We start from the raw sequence: 17,778 nt of genomic DNA, 5'->3' as shown, positions 1-17,778 counted from the left end.
TCAAGATAGACAGAATCTTAAAAGCAGCAAGAGAAAAGGAGTTAGTTATCTACAAAGGAGTTCTCATAAGACTGTCAGCTGATTTCTCAAGAGAAACTTTAAAAGCTAGAAGGGATTGCCAAGAATATTCAAAGTCATAAAAAGCCAGGACCTACAGCCAAGATTGTTCCACCTAGGAACGACGTCATTTAGAACAGAAGAGCCGATAAAAAGCGTCCCAGACAAGAAACCACTAAAGGAGTTCACCATTACCAAACCATTATTATATGAAATGTTAAAGGGACATATTTAAGACAAAGAAAATCAAAACTACGAACAATGGCCAAAAAATACGTATCTATCAACAACTGAATCTAAAAAACAAACTAAGCAAACAAGAAGATACAGACAGAGAGCATCTGATGGTGCCAGATGGGAGACAGGTATAGGGAAATGAAGAGGTGAGGGGATTTATAAATAGGTGGTCGCAGAATAGCCTTAGGGATGTGAAGTACAGTATAGGAAATGGAGAAGCCAAAGAACTTGTATGCAAGACCCATGGATATGAACAGTGTTGGAGGGATTGCCTGAGGGAATGTGGGGTGCTGGGTGGAGGGGGGCAAAGGAGGAAAAATTGGGATAATAGTAATAGCATAATCAATAAAATATAATTTTAAAAACAAGAAAGTAATGAGGACAGGAAATAAAAGCTGAATCTTTCTGTTTTAGAGTAGCAAGTCAATAATACCTAAAACTGAAGAATAAAGAAATAGAGGAAAATAACAAAAGAATGTACTAAAATATTTAAAGCCTCTGAGTGGGAAATGGTGAAGCAAAGTATATCAGGACTTGTTAACTTTGTAGCAAGCAACCAGAGCTTTTGAAAATTTAAACTATGTATATGTGTAATTAATTTTAATAAGTAAAAATAAAAATTAGATTAAGTACAACTTGTCACTTAAATTTGTAAGTACAACTTTAGGATAAAAAAGATAAGCATAAATTAATTTCTGAAAATGCAAATAAGTTTTTGATTCTTTCAGTGAACTTAGCTGACATAAAATTGTTTTCTATTGCATTGGAAAAAAATAGTAAATTTTTACACAGACCTTAACTTAGAAAAAAATCTTGTCAGTGTAATGTTAAAATAATAAAACATTTACTTAAGAAGGTATCAGTTGATTTCTTAAACTGCTCTATTTCTAGATCTTGTAACATTTACATTTTACTAATTTTAATAGAGAAAAATTTCTCCATTAAACTGAACGGCTGAAGTTTTAAAAAGGACACAGCATATACTTCATGAGATTTCCTGTACGATCAGTACCACAAGAAGCTGAAATTGTCTTTCAGCAAAATTTATCATGCTTTACAGTGCCAGGAAAGTGTAATGCACAAATCAGGAAAAGAAAATACCAGGGAAACAAAATTAATTCCCCAGTACTTTCCCTAGAATTAGGAATATAATTAGACCCTCTGTGGGGACATAAAGTGAAATGAAGAGCAAAGCAAACACTACTCGAATGACAACAGATTTCCTGCTGTGGCCTACCCTTGGGGCACTCCAGTTAAGCTTAGGAAACACACTGCCCCCCAGGGAATTGATAGCTTCTTGGACTGTAGTGGTGAACTCGGGAAATTCTGGTGCCTATGGAGAGAAAGAAGAAATTATTTGGGTAAGTCAATATCATCACAGTAAATATAGAAAACAAGGTCAAATCTCAAGGTTAAACTATTTAGGGAGTTAAAAATAATTCAGAATTTAAATCACTATCAGAATTCTGAACTCAGCTAAATAAAATTAATGATCAAATAACATTTACCAGGAAGGGGGAAAGTGCCCAAATGCCATTTTCTAAAACAATGAAAATCCATATAGCTAAAAAGACAGATGTCACAAGGCATCTGGGGATGTGAGGAATGGTTCTCTTAACACCTACATAAACCCAGTATTTCTTTATTAAGTGAAAAGAGAAAGAGAGAGTATTACTTTCTCTCTCTTGAGAGTCCAATTCGCAGAAATAACCCCTGACATTTAAAGGCCCAGAAGCCTTTCCATTTGCAGGAAAAGATTCTTGGACAAATCCCTAAAAGGGTTTATGAGAATGAGAAATAAATTATGTGGTAAATTGTATTTAAACACTGCTATTTCCAGACAAGTTTTAATATAAACAAAACTTAAAAACAGGACCTTGGTGAAGTTTAAATCGACCAACCATTTTGGTTGATTTTAAAAATACGTAGTTTATATAAGCATTCTAAAGTGTCATTTCGACCAGGAAGCAGAAAGAAATACAGTGGTGAAGGAACTCTAACGCAGTTACTCTCATGCTCTCCTCGAGCCTGTGTCGCTGTGAAAGGGGTGCATGGACGGATGTGAAGTGCGGAAAAGTGGACTGAGGAAGAGCCGTGAGAGTGGAACCTGCAGGAGAGCCAACACTGAAGTTCTAACAGTTCCACAAAGTCACAGGCTCCCTTTCCATTTGCTGCCCTCTACTGGGCAGCTGCAAGTTCTGAAAAAGTCCAGTAATAACAAACTTCCATAGAGGGGAAAAAGTTAGAATAGGCTTAGAATTAGCTAAACTACACAGTGAAAAATAAATCAAATGGTTTACGGCAGCCATCTTCACCGGGTCTGCTGTGGTACACCATTGGGTGCACACTGGTGCGCTGCAAGGATTTTTAAAATATGCAGCACCTGACGGTTTAGTCGGAGGCACTGACCTCTTTTCCCTTAGACTGTCAAACTAAAAAATGACAACAGCCAACACAACAATAGCCATCCAGTGTGAATGAATCAAAATTATACCTGATGGTTTTGTCTGACTGGCAAAAAATACTGATTTATTTTTGTGTGTGTGCTACAGAATTGGATTGATTAGTTTATATGTACCATGAGGTGAAAAATGTTGAAATCGCTGGCTTATGCTTATCTCCAAGATCTAACCCAGTTATGACAGAGAGAAAACTGTGACAAGAGTGTGACAAAACAGACCAAAAATGTACGTTAAGAAAATGGAAGTATATCCCCACAACTCGAGGGCAGCTTTAAGCAACAGGCGAGTGAGAAGTGACTGAAGAAATCAAGGCAGTCCAGACGAACTTTTTTTTTTTTTTTTGCTGCAGATGTGCACGGCCTCTAGACTGGTTAGCAGCATCTTTTATTTATTTGACAGCCTGCCTACATCTTCTGTCTGACTTTTTCAGCTTATATACATAAAACTAAACTCTAGCGAGAAGGTTCAAAAATCAGTAACAGCCTTGAATCCTTTATTTTCCATTTGCTTTTCCTCATCAAAAGAAATAATAATTCATGCTAAGCCATTAATTTCCTTATGATCCATTGAAGTTGCTGATTTGGCTCGGCAGGAGCTCTATCCACAAAAACCCTTGAGTTAGATATGCATTAGCAATGATTTTGACAACTGGCATAGTTACACAAAATTTACAGCATGAAGGGATTTAATTTTCAAAGATAAAATTTAATTTTCCTATCCTATAAAACTTCACATATAAGAATTGTTTAAATTTACATACTGCATTTTAAAACAGATGGTTGATTCCTTAAATCTTCAAAATCATTCAACTTTAAGAAATCCTGACATAAGAATTCTAATACCAATTTAAATTATAAAAAGTATGCACTGTAGAGAAAAATTTGTACTCCAGTGGAAGACTATGTATTGTCTACATCGAGCGCTCCATTCTCAGTTATCCAATTCTAGAGTCTTCTGACTATTCTACAGGGAGGTAAACTGTAGGTAAGCAATGACAACGAAAAGTATTTCTATGGCTTCGAAAATTCTATCCTGACCGATGGAAATCCAGCTGTCTCCCCTCCCACCCTTGAGGAAAAACTGGTTGTATCTCATTTGCATAATCCTTTCAATATTCCTAATGTATAAATGTGTCTGTTCTTTGGGTTCTCTTTGAACCAGTTATGTAACAACTGCCTGACTCCCTCATGAGTTAAATAAAGCAATCGAGGTGTGTTAAACAGTTGAGTATCTATAAGGGAGTCATGGTTCCACCTCTTTCTGAAAACTCTACTTTGACAGATTTAACTAACAATAATCTTTTAAGCTCATAGCTCAATGAATTGACTTTAAATTTGTATAACCCCTCAGTTGTCTTGGAAAAGGTTCCATTCTAAGTAGGGTAAAATCCACACTTTAATCACATTCAGGGACTTTCCTTCAATCTGGGCTTATCTATCTTTCCAATTTTATCCACCACACCCAAGCACCAGACCCAGTGGGCAAGGGATTATCTCTTAAAATTTTTTTTAAATCATAAAATGTTTAAAATGTACAAAAATATATATACCCTTGTTCTTGGATCCAAATACTCAATAATTTGGCAAACATTCAACAATCTGACCCAGACCTTTAAATTTCTTACGGGGGTAAAACAAACAGTGCAATACCAATGAGGCTCTTTACCTCCTTTCTCTCCTCCCTAATTCTTCCCTCTCCCCAAAGAAACCATCATTACAAAATTAGGTATATTCTTCTGTAGTCATGATTTTATACTTGTGATACATGTGCTTGTCTACAGAACATTAAAAAGCTTTAACGTAACTGCTGTCATTTGATATGCACACTACTTACTGGTACTTACTGGTACTCTTTGAAATTCACTATTGTGCTTTTGAGATTTATCCATCTCTGGCCGTTTTTGTTTTTTCTTCCTTCCATTTTTAACTCAATGTTTTTGTATCTGCACTAATGGACAATTGCCATTGGCCAAGACCTTCCATCTTCCCACCTTGGGTCACGGCTCACACTCCCCTACTAGAAGTGTTCTTCTGCCATAAATGTCCCCCTGCCCAACATCTAATTCTGCCCAGTGAAACCCAGTCACTTTTTTCAATTAACTTTTTATTTTAAAACAATTTCAGACTTTCAGAAGCATTAAAGGAGTAACAAAATTTCTGTCTCTTCACTCAGGCATTTTACTACATTTGCTTTACCATTCTCCCCTCAACTCCCTCTCAATATATAACTATGCAGGTGTTGTGTATTTATTTATATTCATGTACATAAAACACACTTTTCTTCCTATACTCTTTTAAAGTAAGTTGAAGTCACGATGCCCATTTACTCCTTAATACTTCAGCACATATTTTCTAAAAAGTAGTAACACTCTTTTATATAACATAGCAAAATTATCAAAACCAGTGAGCTAACACTGATAACTACCATATTTCATTGACATCTCATTAAAAATGTGCCCATTTTCCTAAAAAGTGTCTTTTGTAACAAAAGAAAACATGTTTTTCTCACCCAGGATCCAGTCTAGAATCATGCATTACATTTAGTAATAAAGTCTATGTAATATCCTTTAATCAGAGTAATAGTTCCTTTCGCTGTTCTTCATCTTTCATGACTTTGACATTTTTGAAGCTTACAGGGCAGTTATTCTATATAATTTCCAAAACAATGAGTTTGTGGAAGTTTCATGATTAGATTCAGGTTATGCTGTTTTGGCAGGTGATGTGCATCTGATCAGAAAGCAGACAACGTAGGTCTGTCTGTCCTAACCAGGTTAACTTTTGCTCACTTGACTAGCCAGGTCTTTCCACTGTAAAGTTACTGTTTTTCCCTGTGAAATTAATAAGTAATTTTGGTGGAGATACTCTGAGAATATACAAGTATCCCCTTTCTCATCAACTATTCACTCACTAGTTTTAGCATCTATCCTGTGGTAGCTGACAAATGGTGACTCCTAATTCTATCGTTTCTTCTACATTTATCACGTTTCTTCTGCATTGGTGCCTTTTCTACTACAAAGAAGGGCTTCCCCCTCTGCTTCCTGTATTTAATTTAATCATTTATGTCAGTGGGGGATCATGGATTCTAATTCTGGTCAATGATTCCTGTCCATTACTTCCATCATTTGTTAGGATGCCCATCTACTCGGCCAGTGGGAGCCCACTAAGGCTGGCTTCTGGTTCCTTCCCGTCACATCCCCATCTTTCTCTGAGCACTTCCTCACTTTCTGACACAACAAACTGTTGCATGCTCATCTTTACTTTCCTACCCCCAGTCCTCTGAGTTTCTCCAAGGAGCTTTGGTTCCCTTTCACGGAGAATGGTGTTTAGAAACCACAGGGCACTAGGGGTGCTCGTTGCTGTTGTGATGTCATGTACCATTACTTCTAGGCCTTAGCGAACAGTTCATTAAATAGACACACATGCACACATGTATATTAATTTCTGTAGCTCTGTTTTAAAATGTGAGTCAATATTGATAATCCTTACTGCTTTTAGGGTCCAGAGCAAATGTCATTTCTCCCTTTACAGGAGATCCCCTCAGCTGTAACTGTTCTCTTTGTTAAGATAGCTTTTTGTCATCTTCACCCAAACTAGGGCATCTTTCCCTACTGATTTATAACCTCCATGGTGGCAGGAATGAAATCATATCCATGATTTGTAACTTCACAGAACCCATTGTAGTGCCCTGGATATGGCAGAAAACTAACGTGTACGCTGTACTGATAGCATTTTCATAAAAGGAGAACGATTGACCTGTATGACAGTGAAATAAAACACACCATCTTCCCCTTTCTGAATATGCTGGCATGCTCTTTATACCTAAAAAAATACATCAGTTTAGGCAGCTCTACCCTTTTTCTTATACCCTGAAAATCACAGGTCTTTCATTAAACAGAAGTATCTTATTTAGAATTCTATTAAAACATACCGTCCCCGCTGAAACTAGTCTCCTTCAATGTGCCTTCACATTTATTTATAGGGAATTTTGTAAAAAACCTTTCTCTATTACCTCAAGATATGAGGAGTTTCATTCACCTACCGTATTTTTAGAATACATTTTTTTACTTTACTCATTCCTGTAGATATTTTTATTTTAAAAATATTTTAAGTTAAATTTGACAATAGCAATGGCACTCTTACCCTGAAAGACTATAATATGCTGAATCAACTTTTACATTTTTATACAAGCTATGGGTTAAAGTCATAAACCTCTCTGCTCTCACTTAAAAGAAACTGCATGCTTCTTGACATTTAAATATACTTGAGTAAGTGAACACAGATTTTCACTTTAATTTAGCTTCCACAGATCTAGACTCGATTCCTTCCTTCATAGCTTAAGAGAAACAAATCAAAGCATCAATTACACACTTCAAATAATGTCCTTGTAATCAAAGGGAAAAAAGGGCAGGCCATGTTTGCCTATAAAAAATGATACGAAGCCCTGGCTGGCATAGCTCAGTGGATTGAGCACGGGCCTGTGAACCACACGTTCACAGTTCGATTCCCAGTCAGGGTGCATGCCTGGGTTGCAGGCTGGTTCCCTGCAGGTCAGTTCCCAGCAGGGGATGCACGAAAGGCAACCACACATTGATGTTTCTCTCCTCCTCTCCTTCCCCTCCTCTCTCAAAGATAAATAAAAATCTTAAAAAAAAATGATATGAGTTATTTTCCTAAATAACAGATACTAGCCAACACAGAAAAGGCTGTTTGGAACGGTAAGTAGACGGGAACTGGAGGCCTGCACCGGACCCCGAAGCAGCTGTGTGGCAGTGCGAGGCTGCCCCCAAGCTGGTACTCTGCTCTTACCGTGAGCGTGGCTGTGTTCTCATCATCTGACCACTGCATGGGTGAGAGGACAGAAAAAAAAATTAAATGCAGATACTGTACTGGGCCTTCAAAAAGCAATGCTCCATGTAAAAATGATACATAAACAGGTGACATCTTTTCCTGAACACAAAATATATGTAAATAAAAGTATAATAAAAGTGAGATTTTCATGTAATTTCTCCCTTTAATGAATACATGCTAAGATATAAATGTCAGAACTATTTCAGAGGTCACTGAAATGAGAAGAGTCTACAGAACGGAGTAATTTATTTTGAACCAACCTGTATTTCTTCTCCCTCATCATCACTGTCTGGCTGAGACCGTGTTGGAGGATCTTCCCTAAAAGAACATAAAGCAAAAATTAAGCAAGAAAAAGGCTATGGTACCAAATAGAAATAGTTTCAGATTAGGAAAAGTCTACTTTGTGAGACAGAAAGTAATAAAACCAATATGAAATGAATTAGAGTACCAGGAAGATGACAGAATAAAAACTGCCTGCCCTTTTCTCAGAAATCATTTAGAAACAAGGGAAAGACAACTCAAAGTCCACCTCTGATAACACTAAGAATCATCCACAACTCTAAATCCAGTGAATAAGAAAGTGCTGCTGAGATGAGGAAGATTGAATGGAAGACAGACAGCAGAGGAGGCATCTGAAGACCTGTTCTGCATGGCTGATGGAATACCCCTGAGGGGCAAGAACAGTTTCATCTCAGAGAAACATCTCTTTGGTTCATTCTTGTATCCACGGGGATTGAACCTGCAACTCTGGCCTAATGGGATGATGTTTTAACCAACTGAACTACCTGGTCAGGGCAGACACAATCTCTTTGAAGAAGCAGGTGTTGGATGCGGCCACCTAGCAGCCAATCTCACTGCCAGGGAAAAGCAAAGGCTGAAAGAACTCAAAGGGGATAACAGAGTCCTGGCCTCTCCTCAATACCCAGCTACAAACAACTGGCCTAGGAAGAACTCACATAATTGAAACAACAATAATCAGAATAACAGCCGGCACATGACCTATACCAAGAAACTACAAGAACAAGGGAAATGAGGCCTCTGGTTAACCATGGACATTTATCTATCCCCAAGTTCCACTGTTTAACTCCACAAAAATGACACGGAAGATCCCAAAGAGAAAGAAGGAAGATGGCAACAAAAGTCTGGAAAACAGAAAGCCAGAGGGGACAGCCCACTGAGCATCAGCTAGAAGCTGGAGACCTCTGGATGATGAGACTGAAGCTCTGGGCTTAGAACAGAGTGACTTGTGTGAGGTCCATAAAAGGGCAGCAAGACTTACCCTGCCTTCCTCAACCTGCATACCCGAGCAACGAATCCTCCTCCACCCCCATGGGTAAGCAGGTTTATTCTCTGGGAAAACAGTGAACTAGAGAGGCTCAGGGCTCAGGTCCATAACAGCCCATAGCACATGGGAATGAAATGCTAGCAGAGGATGAGAAGCCACGTGAAAGTCATGAACAGTGAGACCCCTGGTTCCCGTCCTCCCACCCCATTACCAGAATGGTAGACAGACCAGAAAATCCTTCTCTGTGGAAACGGAACAAGCCCAGAGGAAAGACCTACAGATAACGTCATCTGGAACCTTCCATCAGTCCCTACTGACTGCTGGCAGTCTTCGCCAACAAGCCCCACCCAGGTCCACAGTTTCCAAATGTGTGTTTGCGTCCCTCACTCTTAAATATGAATACGGGCCTAAAATCATCACAAAACTAAAGAAGGCCTTCAAGAGAAAAAAAGGTACATGGAACAAGTAAGGCAAAAAACAGACCAAATGAAAAATATTTTAAACATGATTAATATCCTTAAAGATAAAAGAACAGCCCTGACTGGCGTGGGTCAGTGGGTTAGGCTTCGTTTCGTGAAGTGAGAGGTCACCCATTCAAGTCCCGGTCAAGGCACATGCCTGGGCTGTGGTCTGATCTGTGGCCGGAGGCAGCCAATCGATGTTTCTCTCACACATCACTGGTTCTGTCCCTCTCTTTCCCTCTCTCATCTCCTCTAAAAATAAATAACTAAATATGTTTTTGAAATGTAAGAAAAGATCAAAGAAGATAATGAATTCATAAAACAGGAGGCTTTATAAGAAAGGAACAAAAAGACTGAACTTGTAGAAACTGAAAATAGCTGAAATTTGAAAATTCAAAATGAATGGCAAATCAAGGAAATTACCTGGAAAGTAGAACTAAAACAACAAAGAAATGCACAATAAGAAGAAATAATAAAATACAGAGAATTAATCCAGCAGCTCCAACATCTACATAACAGTGGAGTTCCAGAAACAGAAGCAAGAAAACAAGAGGAAATTATCTAAGACATATTTTTAAATGTTCCAAAACCAAAAAATATATTTCAGTCTCCAGAATGAAAGGGCCCACAAGGGCGTAGCACAATGGAAGAAAGGAAAAAAAAAAAAAAACTTAGATGAAGTGCCAAGATGGCTACAATAATTCTTCCCATCACATTAGATAAGCCTTTCTGAAGGGTGACTTTGCTACTCTTCCCATGAAGATACAGCATTTATTTTCCCATCCCTTTCATTTAGACTGGTTTTAAGACTCTCTGTGACCAACCAAAGGCAGCACAGATCCCCTGTGATTCTAAGCCTAGGTGCCAAAAAAGTTTTTTCAGCATCCACTTTTTTTTTTAGGAACACAGCCACCACTGTGTAAAGAAGCTAAGATTAGGCTTTTTGAGGATGAAACCACATGGAAAGAGAGGTCCAGCTGACAGTCAGCATCAGCCACCAGACATGTAAATGAGGACATCCCATTTGCTCAAGCCACCATATCATTACAGCTGCATAAGTGACTTTGGCAAGACCAACAGAGGACCTGCCCAGTGCCAAGAATTACAGAGGCTCTGAAACTTTAGCCTATGTGCAAGCTAACAAGTGAGCCTATTTGGTTCTTAGCTTTGTGCATCTAGAAACTCAATTCTACAGAATTACAAAAAGTTGATTAAAATTGAGGAAACATATACATTAACCAAAATCACAATAGACTGAGTAAACCAATGTATCAATTTCTTGACTTACAGAGAAGGATATGCCTTTCCCATGATTGCTAACATAACACTTAGTATATAATATACCCTTAACAAATTCGAGTGAAACCATTTCTTAACAATGTACTTATGCTATTATTTGTTAATATCATCACCAACTTAGAGATTATTCCTTGGCAGAGTTGTGAAGGTTCAAAGCACAAACATATCTAATATGTATTTTATAACTGGCATCTACTATCATTGTGCCTTAAGAAAGACAGGTCAAGAAAGACAGAAGTTAGGACCAAAAAGGGACAGTGAGGATCAGTACTTGGGGGCACTGTGAATCAGGCCATCTGAGACACACCCAATTTGTGGGCCTGATTCAAGTTATCGCCTCTACTACAAAAGAGCTAAAACATTCACATAGTATAGTAACAGATGGAACTATGGAATTCTATAAATAATACTTTAAACATACACACTCATTCAACAAACTTACTATCTAAATTCAGGGAGACAAAAAGATTAGGACAGCAAGGGATATACTTAGAGAGATATAGACCTAAACCCACAAACAAGAAACAAAAGTGGAGCTTTAAAAAGACATGTGTGAAAAAAGCTACTCCATGATGAAACCCAACACAGATGAATCTCAAAAGCATTATACTGAATTGAAGATGCCAGCCACAAAAGAACACATACTATATGATTCCACTTACATGAAGTTCTACAACTGACAAAACTAAGCTATGGAGACAGAAATCAGACCAGCATTTACCTGGGTGGGAAGTGGGAGGTAGAAGGACAGACCAAAAAGGGACACAAGGGACTTTCTGGGGCATGGCAATGGTCAGTATTCTCAATGCAGTGGTGGTAAAACAGGTGTATATATTTAATCAAAATTCATCAAATTATACCTTCAAAAACTGTGCATGTTACTGTAAATGTACCTCATCTAAATTATACGTATAATTTTGAAGAAGAACTGAGAGTAATTCTTGCCACTTCCTTTGCCATCACCAAACTTTGAAGGTATGAGCTCCATTCACTTTTCCCGCTCCAATGTCACCATCTCAGTTCAAGCCACTAGCAGTTCTCACTTGATCCAATGCAATCCTCCGAACAGGTCTACAAGTCCCACACAGGAACCAGTAATCGTTCACAAACTACAATCTGCTGAAGTCACTCCTGCTCAGAGCCCTTCAATATCTTCCTACTGAACTCACAATAAATTCAAGGATCTTTAACATGACCCCCCACATACACACCTCAACCTGAACCCTAACCACCTCTCATTTCAATGACTGAGTCTCACACCACTCCCCCCTACCATGCTCCAACCACCTGACCCTCTCTCCTTAGTTTCTCACGTGTGAAGATCTTCCATAACTCAGAGCCCTCCTTAATGCTGTTACCTCAGCCTGGAAGATTCTTCCTCCACCCTTCAACTGACTACGTTCCACCCAAACTCCGTATCTCAGAGGCTCATGAGTTACTTCTTCGGAGTGTTCTCTGACCCTGCCTGCAATCCTCTGCCCCACTCCCACCCCCAGTGACTTAATATGTCAGCGCCCTCCCCATTTCCTTCACAGCCTCATCACAACTTTTCACCTATATATTTACTGGTGTGTTTGTTTAATGTCCAGACTGAAATGAACGATGATCTGAGAGCAGTTAGTACTTCTTAAGAGCACACAACATACTAGGCATTGGGCTAAGCATTTTACATATTATCTCGTTATCCCTGCCACAGCCCTGTGAGGTTGGTTCTATGATATCAGACAAGGAAATGATGGCACAGAGAGCTATCGATTTTACAAGATGAAAAAAGTTCTGGGGATAGATGGTGGTGATGGCTATACAATATTTAAATGTACTTAATGCCCATAAACTGTAAACTTTAAAACAGTTAACATGGTAAATTTTACATTATCTACATTGTACCACAGTAAAACAAAACAATTTTTGAACAACTCTAAGAGAAAATTATTTCCAACCTAGAATTGTAAAAAAACAGTGATGTACAATAACCAGCAAGGGTCAGCATTAGGCTACTTTAGAAAGGACGGTGACAGAAGCATGCTAGGACAACGTGATATCCGAGTAGAGACCTGAATGAACACATAGGAATGTCATTAAATTGTATAATGCTTAAACTTGTTCAAGTCTGCACTGGAAAGACTAAAGTATAGTAACTTCTTCCTTTTACAAATAGAGGGACTATATGATCAGACAGGGTGGAGGCGGGGCCATGGTGAGTTAAATGTAGGGAACAAAATGCCAAGGACCTACATGAAAAGCCCTCGAAAAGCTTTCTCTTTGCCATGAATGTGAATTTTTTATCTTAAAAACTAAAGAATCCCAAAGGGTGATAATCTCCCTTGCCCTCCCCATCTCCAGAAGGAATAGTTATCATCACATCCATTTTCTAAAGGCAGAGAGAAAGGAACTGCCCAATTTCATAACTAGCAATTATTACAGAAGAAAGTACCCAATTCTGAAAATCTTAGTAATTGAGCATTGACCAAAAATACAGAATAAAGATCAGCACATACTTTTAGCTAGGAAAAAAAGGGAAGGAAGAGGAAGGTGCCAATTAATATATATAATATATTAATTATATATTAATATAATAAATTAATATACAATTAATTTCTTAATTATAATAAATGAATAATATATTTATTTCATATGGCAATCCCTGAGATTTAATAAGTATAATATTATTTATGATAAAAGTATTAAACATGTTTTTCTGATATACTTTACCTTCCTGAAACCACCAGAGTTCCATCATCAAGTAAATAATCCTTCACATTCTGAGGAAGTGGAATAATGACACTAAAAAGAAAAAAGAAAGAGACACATATATCAGAAAAGGCATCATTTTAAAAGGCCAAGCATAAGCAGAGAGAAAAACATTGCAAACTCACTACTTTAATTACTTGTTCCCATTATTAGAATATGCAGCGGGAATGTTAATGACGTACATTTGGTGTCAGTAGACTAGGAATTAGAATAATATGATTAGATATTGTTGTAAGCTAAATTAGGTCCATAAAATTACCACAATTGTCTTTGTGGTAAAGAAACACAAGTCAGCTAAATCCAAAGAAGCCGACTGAAATCACAGTATGAAAGCAACAAACTCAAAAAAATTCTGAGTACAATGATTACGAGCCTTTAGAAATCAGAGAGCAGCAGACAACTGCAGCAACACAGGAACTGCAGCGAACACATCAGAAGATGAGCAGCACTTGACTACCTTCCAGGAGAGAGGGCAGATTCTGGAAACCATTCTTTGGTTGGCAATGAGCACAGAAGCCTAAGAACACATGCTATGTGTGGATGTCTTTTGGTGGCCTCATACTTCACTGATCACCAGAGCAACAAAGCTCTTTAACTGGCTGTGCTTCAGTTTAATTCCATCTTCAATATTAAAATGGCTGCACAAAAATTCCCCAGTTTTTATAAGTTTAAAAAAATGCACACTCATATGACAGCTGTCACAATACAATCTAACAAGATTTTTTTTTGAAGTTACAGACAACTAAGCACTACTAGAGCCAGCATACAGAAAAATAGTAATGGACTTTTCGGCCAACCCAATAGTTTTGGCCACCCCTGTATGTCAACTAATTAGAAGGAAGCCTTTCCAGGTATTTAACTCTCATGAAGCCAGCAAACTGACCTGTAAGTATAATAAATTCCAAGGTTCTTGCAAATATTCCAATACTATTTAAAAATGTGAAAAATTTTCTTATCCAGTTTAACGTATCACCATTCTAAACTAATTATACAATTTAAATTGGAATCACAAGGCTGATCTGTTATATATATATATATATATATATATATATATATATGCTAGTTATCCTCAAAATGGCAAATTTTTAAAGATATTAAATAAACTTAGAAAAAAGACAAAACTATTAGGTTTGAATTATTTCATCACCTCTATATTTAATCTAGCTCTCCTGGGGTTAAAGATACTTACTTTCTCAAGTAATAATGTCATCCCAATAGAATTAGAGACAACTTTTCCAAGAAAATGTGAAATTTATCTTCTTCTCAGGGACTTGAGACCGAGAAACACTGGCAGGGACACCAGCTCCTACGAGTCTATTGTGATTTCCTTGACCACAGTGAGAGAAGACAGAGCTCTCTTTTATATCAGTAAAGTCTCTCATTCCCCAAATCAATTATTTCGGAGTCCATGTCATTTATTTTTGAGTTCTACTACTTCTCAAGTCTGATTTGAACCTGGACTTTTTCTCCAGGCTGATCATCCCCTTGATTAGACTCAGCGGATCCACTTACTGTTTGATTCCATTCTGAATTATTTGCATATTCTTTCTATTTGAGGGTCTACAACTCATAGATATTAGCTGACATCACGTTAGATTTTAGTTCTCAAGAGCCACTAAGTTCTATAGTCACAGTTCTAAAGTCATCCTCATGATGTTACCTTGCACTATGTTAAGTAAGTTAAGAAGGATACTAAGGTGATTCCATTAAGAATGCAAAGCCTGTGAGGGGAAAAAGAAAAAAATCACAGCATAGTATGGTAAGTGCTGTACCAAGATATACCAAATAACACCAAAACTTGGAGGAGAAAGGAACTGTGCCTGAAAGACTAAAGTCATAAATAAGCCATTGCCAGGCATACTTTACAAGTAATGCTGTTAGAGAAGAGCATAAATTGGTCATTGAAATACATTATGCAGGCGAGAATCCAATGAAGCTTAACTGGCAGATGTAAAAGAATTAAATGACAAAGTACGCCACCAGGTCGATACAGTTCTGTATACAGACAAGGTACTCCAGAGGTCGAAGGGGCCTTTTACAAGAGTAATATAACTCGAATGTTTGAGGAAAGAAACAGGTTTAGAAAGGAAAAGTGGATGGCCCAAAGCCTTCCAGCTAATTTTTCTTAAACCTAAGCCAAAGTTCTACAACTTCTCAAAAAATGTACTTCTATTCTTACCTGCTAATCACCTCCCTGAACCATAATTAATAAATACCAGATAATAATGCTGAGTCAAAAACCAGAATAGTCAGTCTCTCAGCATTAAAGCTGACAATAACAATGACAATACTAATTCAATTCCACCGTATTAGCCTGGGTTGTGAGGGGTATCCTGCCATATTTTAGGACCAGTGATATTACCAGAGAACCAATTAGACTGAAGAGCTTAAACAGAATAAAGAATGGTTTCAGGAAACACAGCTTAGTCATGGACGGTTCAGAAAATCCCACCTCTTGGTTTATTTTTCACTCTCAGCTTAATATGAATGTTACATATTTGAAGTGAACTAAAATTATTCTGCTTCAATGGACAGTTAATTAAATAAAAAATGTAACAACATGCAGCATATCTGTTTCCTATATGCCAGAAAGTGACAAGCATTTTAACTGCTTTATCTTATTTAATGCCCACGACAATCCTATTACTGTCTCAATTTTCCACATGGGACTTAGAGAGATTAAGCACTTTACTCAAGATGCTGGTGGAACCAAAATTCAAAGCCAGGCAGATGGCCCTGACTCCAGATTCCAATTCTTAACCATTCTATTTTCTGCTAAGGGCAAAGAAAAACTACACCAGTGGTTACAAAAGAACTGCAGAGAAAGCAAATGTCAGTTTTAAGTGCACTCAGTGTGAAAATGTCTGACAGGTTCACAAACATACCTTATATCATACCAACCCAAAATAAACAAATCTATCATCACCTCAGACCCAAAGCCTATTTCAGTTATGCCAGGTAATAAAGAACTGGCATATCATATAAAACTACTTCTGTGATAGGAGGTAATGTCCAGTGCTGCTGCTAAAGACCTTTTTGTTTTCGTGTGACTTTTACCATCTTCAAATGCAAAGATTATCTTCCTTTGAGCTGCTCTAACCTCCAGTACACCATGGTAACAGGAAGGATTCTATGGATGAATAACAGAATGGAAAAGAATTGCCTTGCATAATCTCCTTATGCTCTTTAAATCCCCCCTGAATTTCAAAACTGTTTCCCTCCGTATTCACACTCTGCACTAAGAGGGCAGAATGAAAAGCGAAAGACAGTAAGTATCTAAATAAGAGGCAATCTTGGCCTAAATTACACAAAATAGTATCCACGGACATGCAGTTCTTCATCTATCCCTCTTAAAGTGAAAGCGTACTCGTGCATCGTGCTCCAGATATTATGATTGCTTTTGAACATTTGGGGTTATTCTCCTAGCTGCCTTGCCTACAATACCTGACTTTCCTGGGTGAAGGATCAAACAGTTAATCCCATGTTTGCCTTGAAAAATAGAGACGGATTCCTATTTTTTGTAGACTAGAGAACTAGAAAACAAATACTGTTCCACAACTTTTCCAGATAGCTTCCTCTCGCGTTACGTGACCATCCCCAACAACATGTGATTACACTTTACTTACGCCTTCCATATATACAGTCACACTGGAGCTTTACAATATAATTTCAGGTGAGGTGTGTATCATTGTTCTTATTTTACGAGACTGAAAGCAAGTAAGTCCCCCGGTGGGCTAGTAAGTGGCAAAGCCGGGACTATCCAGTTCTCCTGATCACCACCCCTCTTCGGTAATTCTAAAAACACTGATGAACTCCTAAATCTAAACTGGCTTAAACGACTACTCAGCAGCCTCCGACCTTCTCTGAACCATTACATATCCTCCTACCTCCTTCAGTACACTCTGATAAGCAACAGAACTAACTCACCGCAAATACGGATCTACTTCATTAATCTCCCCACCTGAAATACCACTAAGAAGTTGAGATCTTGGCCCAGGCGCTCCCATACAGTCGTTAGAAGGCCTGCCTTTTTTTTTTTTTTTTTCTTAGATAGAATTCACCCAAAATGTCGCAGTTCCCTTTCGCCATCGCCCCGGCATAGCCCCTCCGTCTTACCTCTTGATGGTAAGGTTTCGGAACAGTGGGTACCATGCAGAAAACTGACAGTGCAGCACATGCTCCTTCTTCATCCTCCAGCGGCAGCCGTGCTCACTCCCTTTCTCTCTCTCAATCCCCCTCCAGCACCCTCCCGGAACCCACCTCTCCATTTCCGGAAATGCCGGCCGAGCTATTTTGGGTACCGGACCTTTCCGGTCCATAAAACAAAAAGGAAGTGCTAGAAAAAGTTGCAGAGAATTGTGGGGAGTACTTTTAGTGTA

At 38.2% G+C, this 17,778-nt stretch overlaps 1 protein-coding gene across 1 annotated transcript in view; it reads right to left on the bottom strand.

Moving 5' to 3' along the window:
• The window catches only part of CDC123 (cell division cycle 123), a 51,395-nt gene extending 33,732 nt beyond the window's left edge, over positions 1-17,663 (bottom strand). Inside the window, exons 1-5 of the mRNA XM_037155198.2 lie at positions 17,516-17,663; positions 13,361-13,432; positions 7,864-7,921; positions 7,562-7,594; positions 1,532-1,627 (exon numbers count right to left, since the gene is read on the bottom strand). Of these exons, the coding sequence (XP_037011093.2) occupies positions 1,532-1,627; positions 7,562-7,594; positions 7,864-7,921; positions 13,361-13,432; positions 17,516-17,589 (333 nt within the window). The 5' untranslated portion in view covers positions 17,590-17,663. The remainder of the gene's footprint in view (positions 1-1,531; positions 1,628-7,561; positions 7,595-7,863; positions 7,922-13,360; positions 13,433-17,515) is intronic.
• Between the last annotated feature and the right edge of the window lie 115 nt (positions 17,664-17,778).

The sequence above is a fragment of the Artibeus jamaicensis genome, unplaced genomic scaffold (genome assembly GCF_021234435.1).
Source record: "Artibeus jamaicensis isolate MK-2021 breed Jamaican fruit bat unplaced genomic scaffold, CSHL_Jam_final contig_426, whole genome shotgun sequence".
Lineage (NCBI taxonomy): Eukaryota > Metazoa > Chordata > Mammalia > Chiroptera > Phyllostomidae > Artibeus > Artibeus jamaicensis.
Note: the sequence above shows the minus strand (reverse complement) of the source record. Positions and strands in the feature narration are given on the sequence as shown.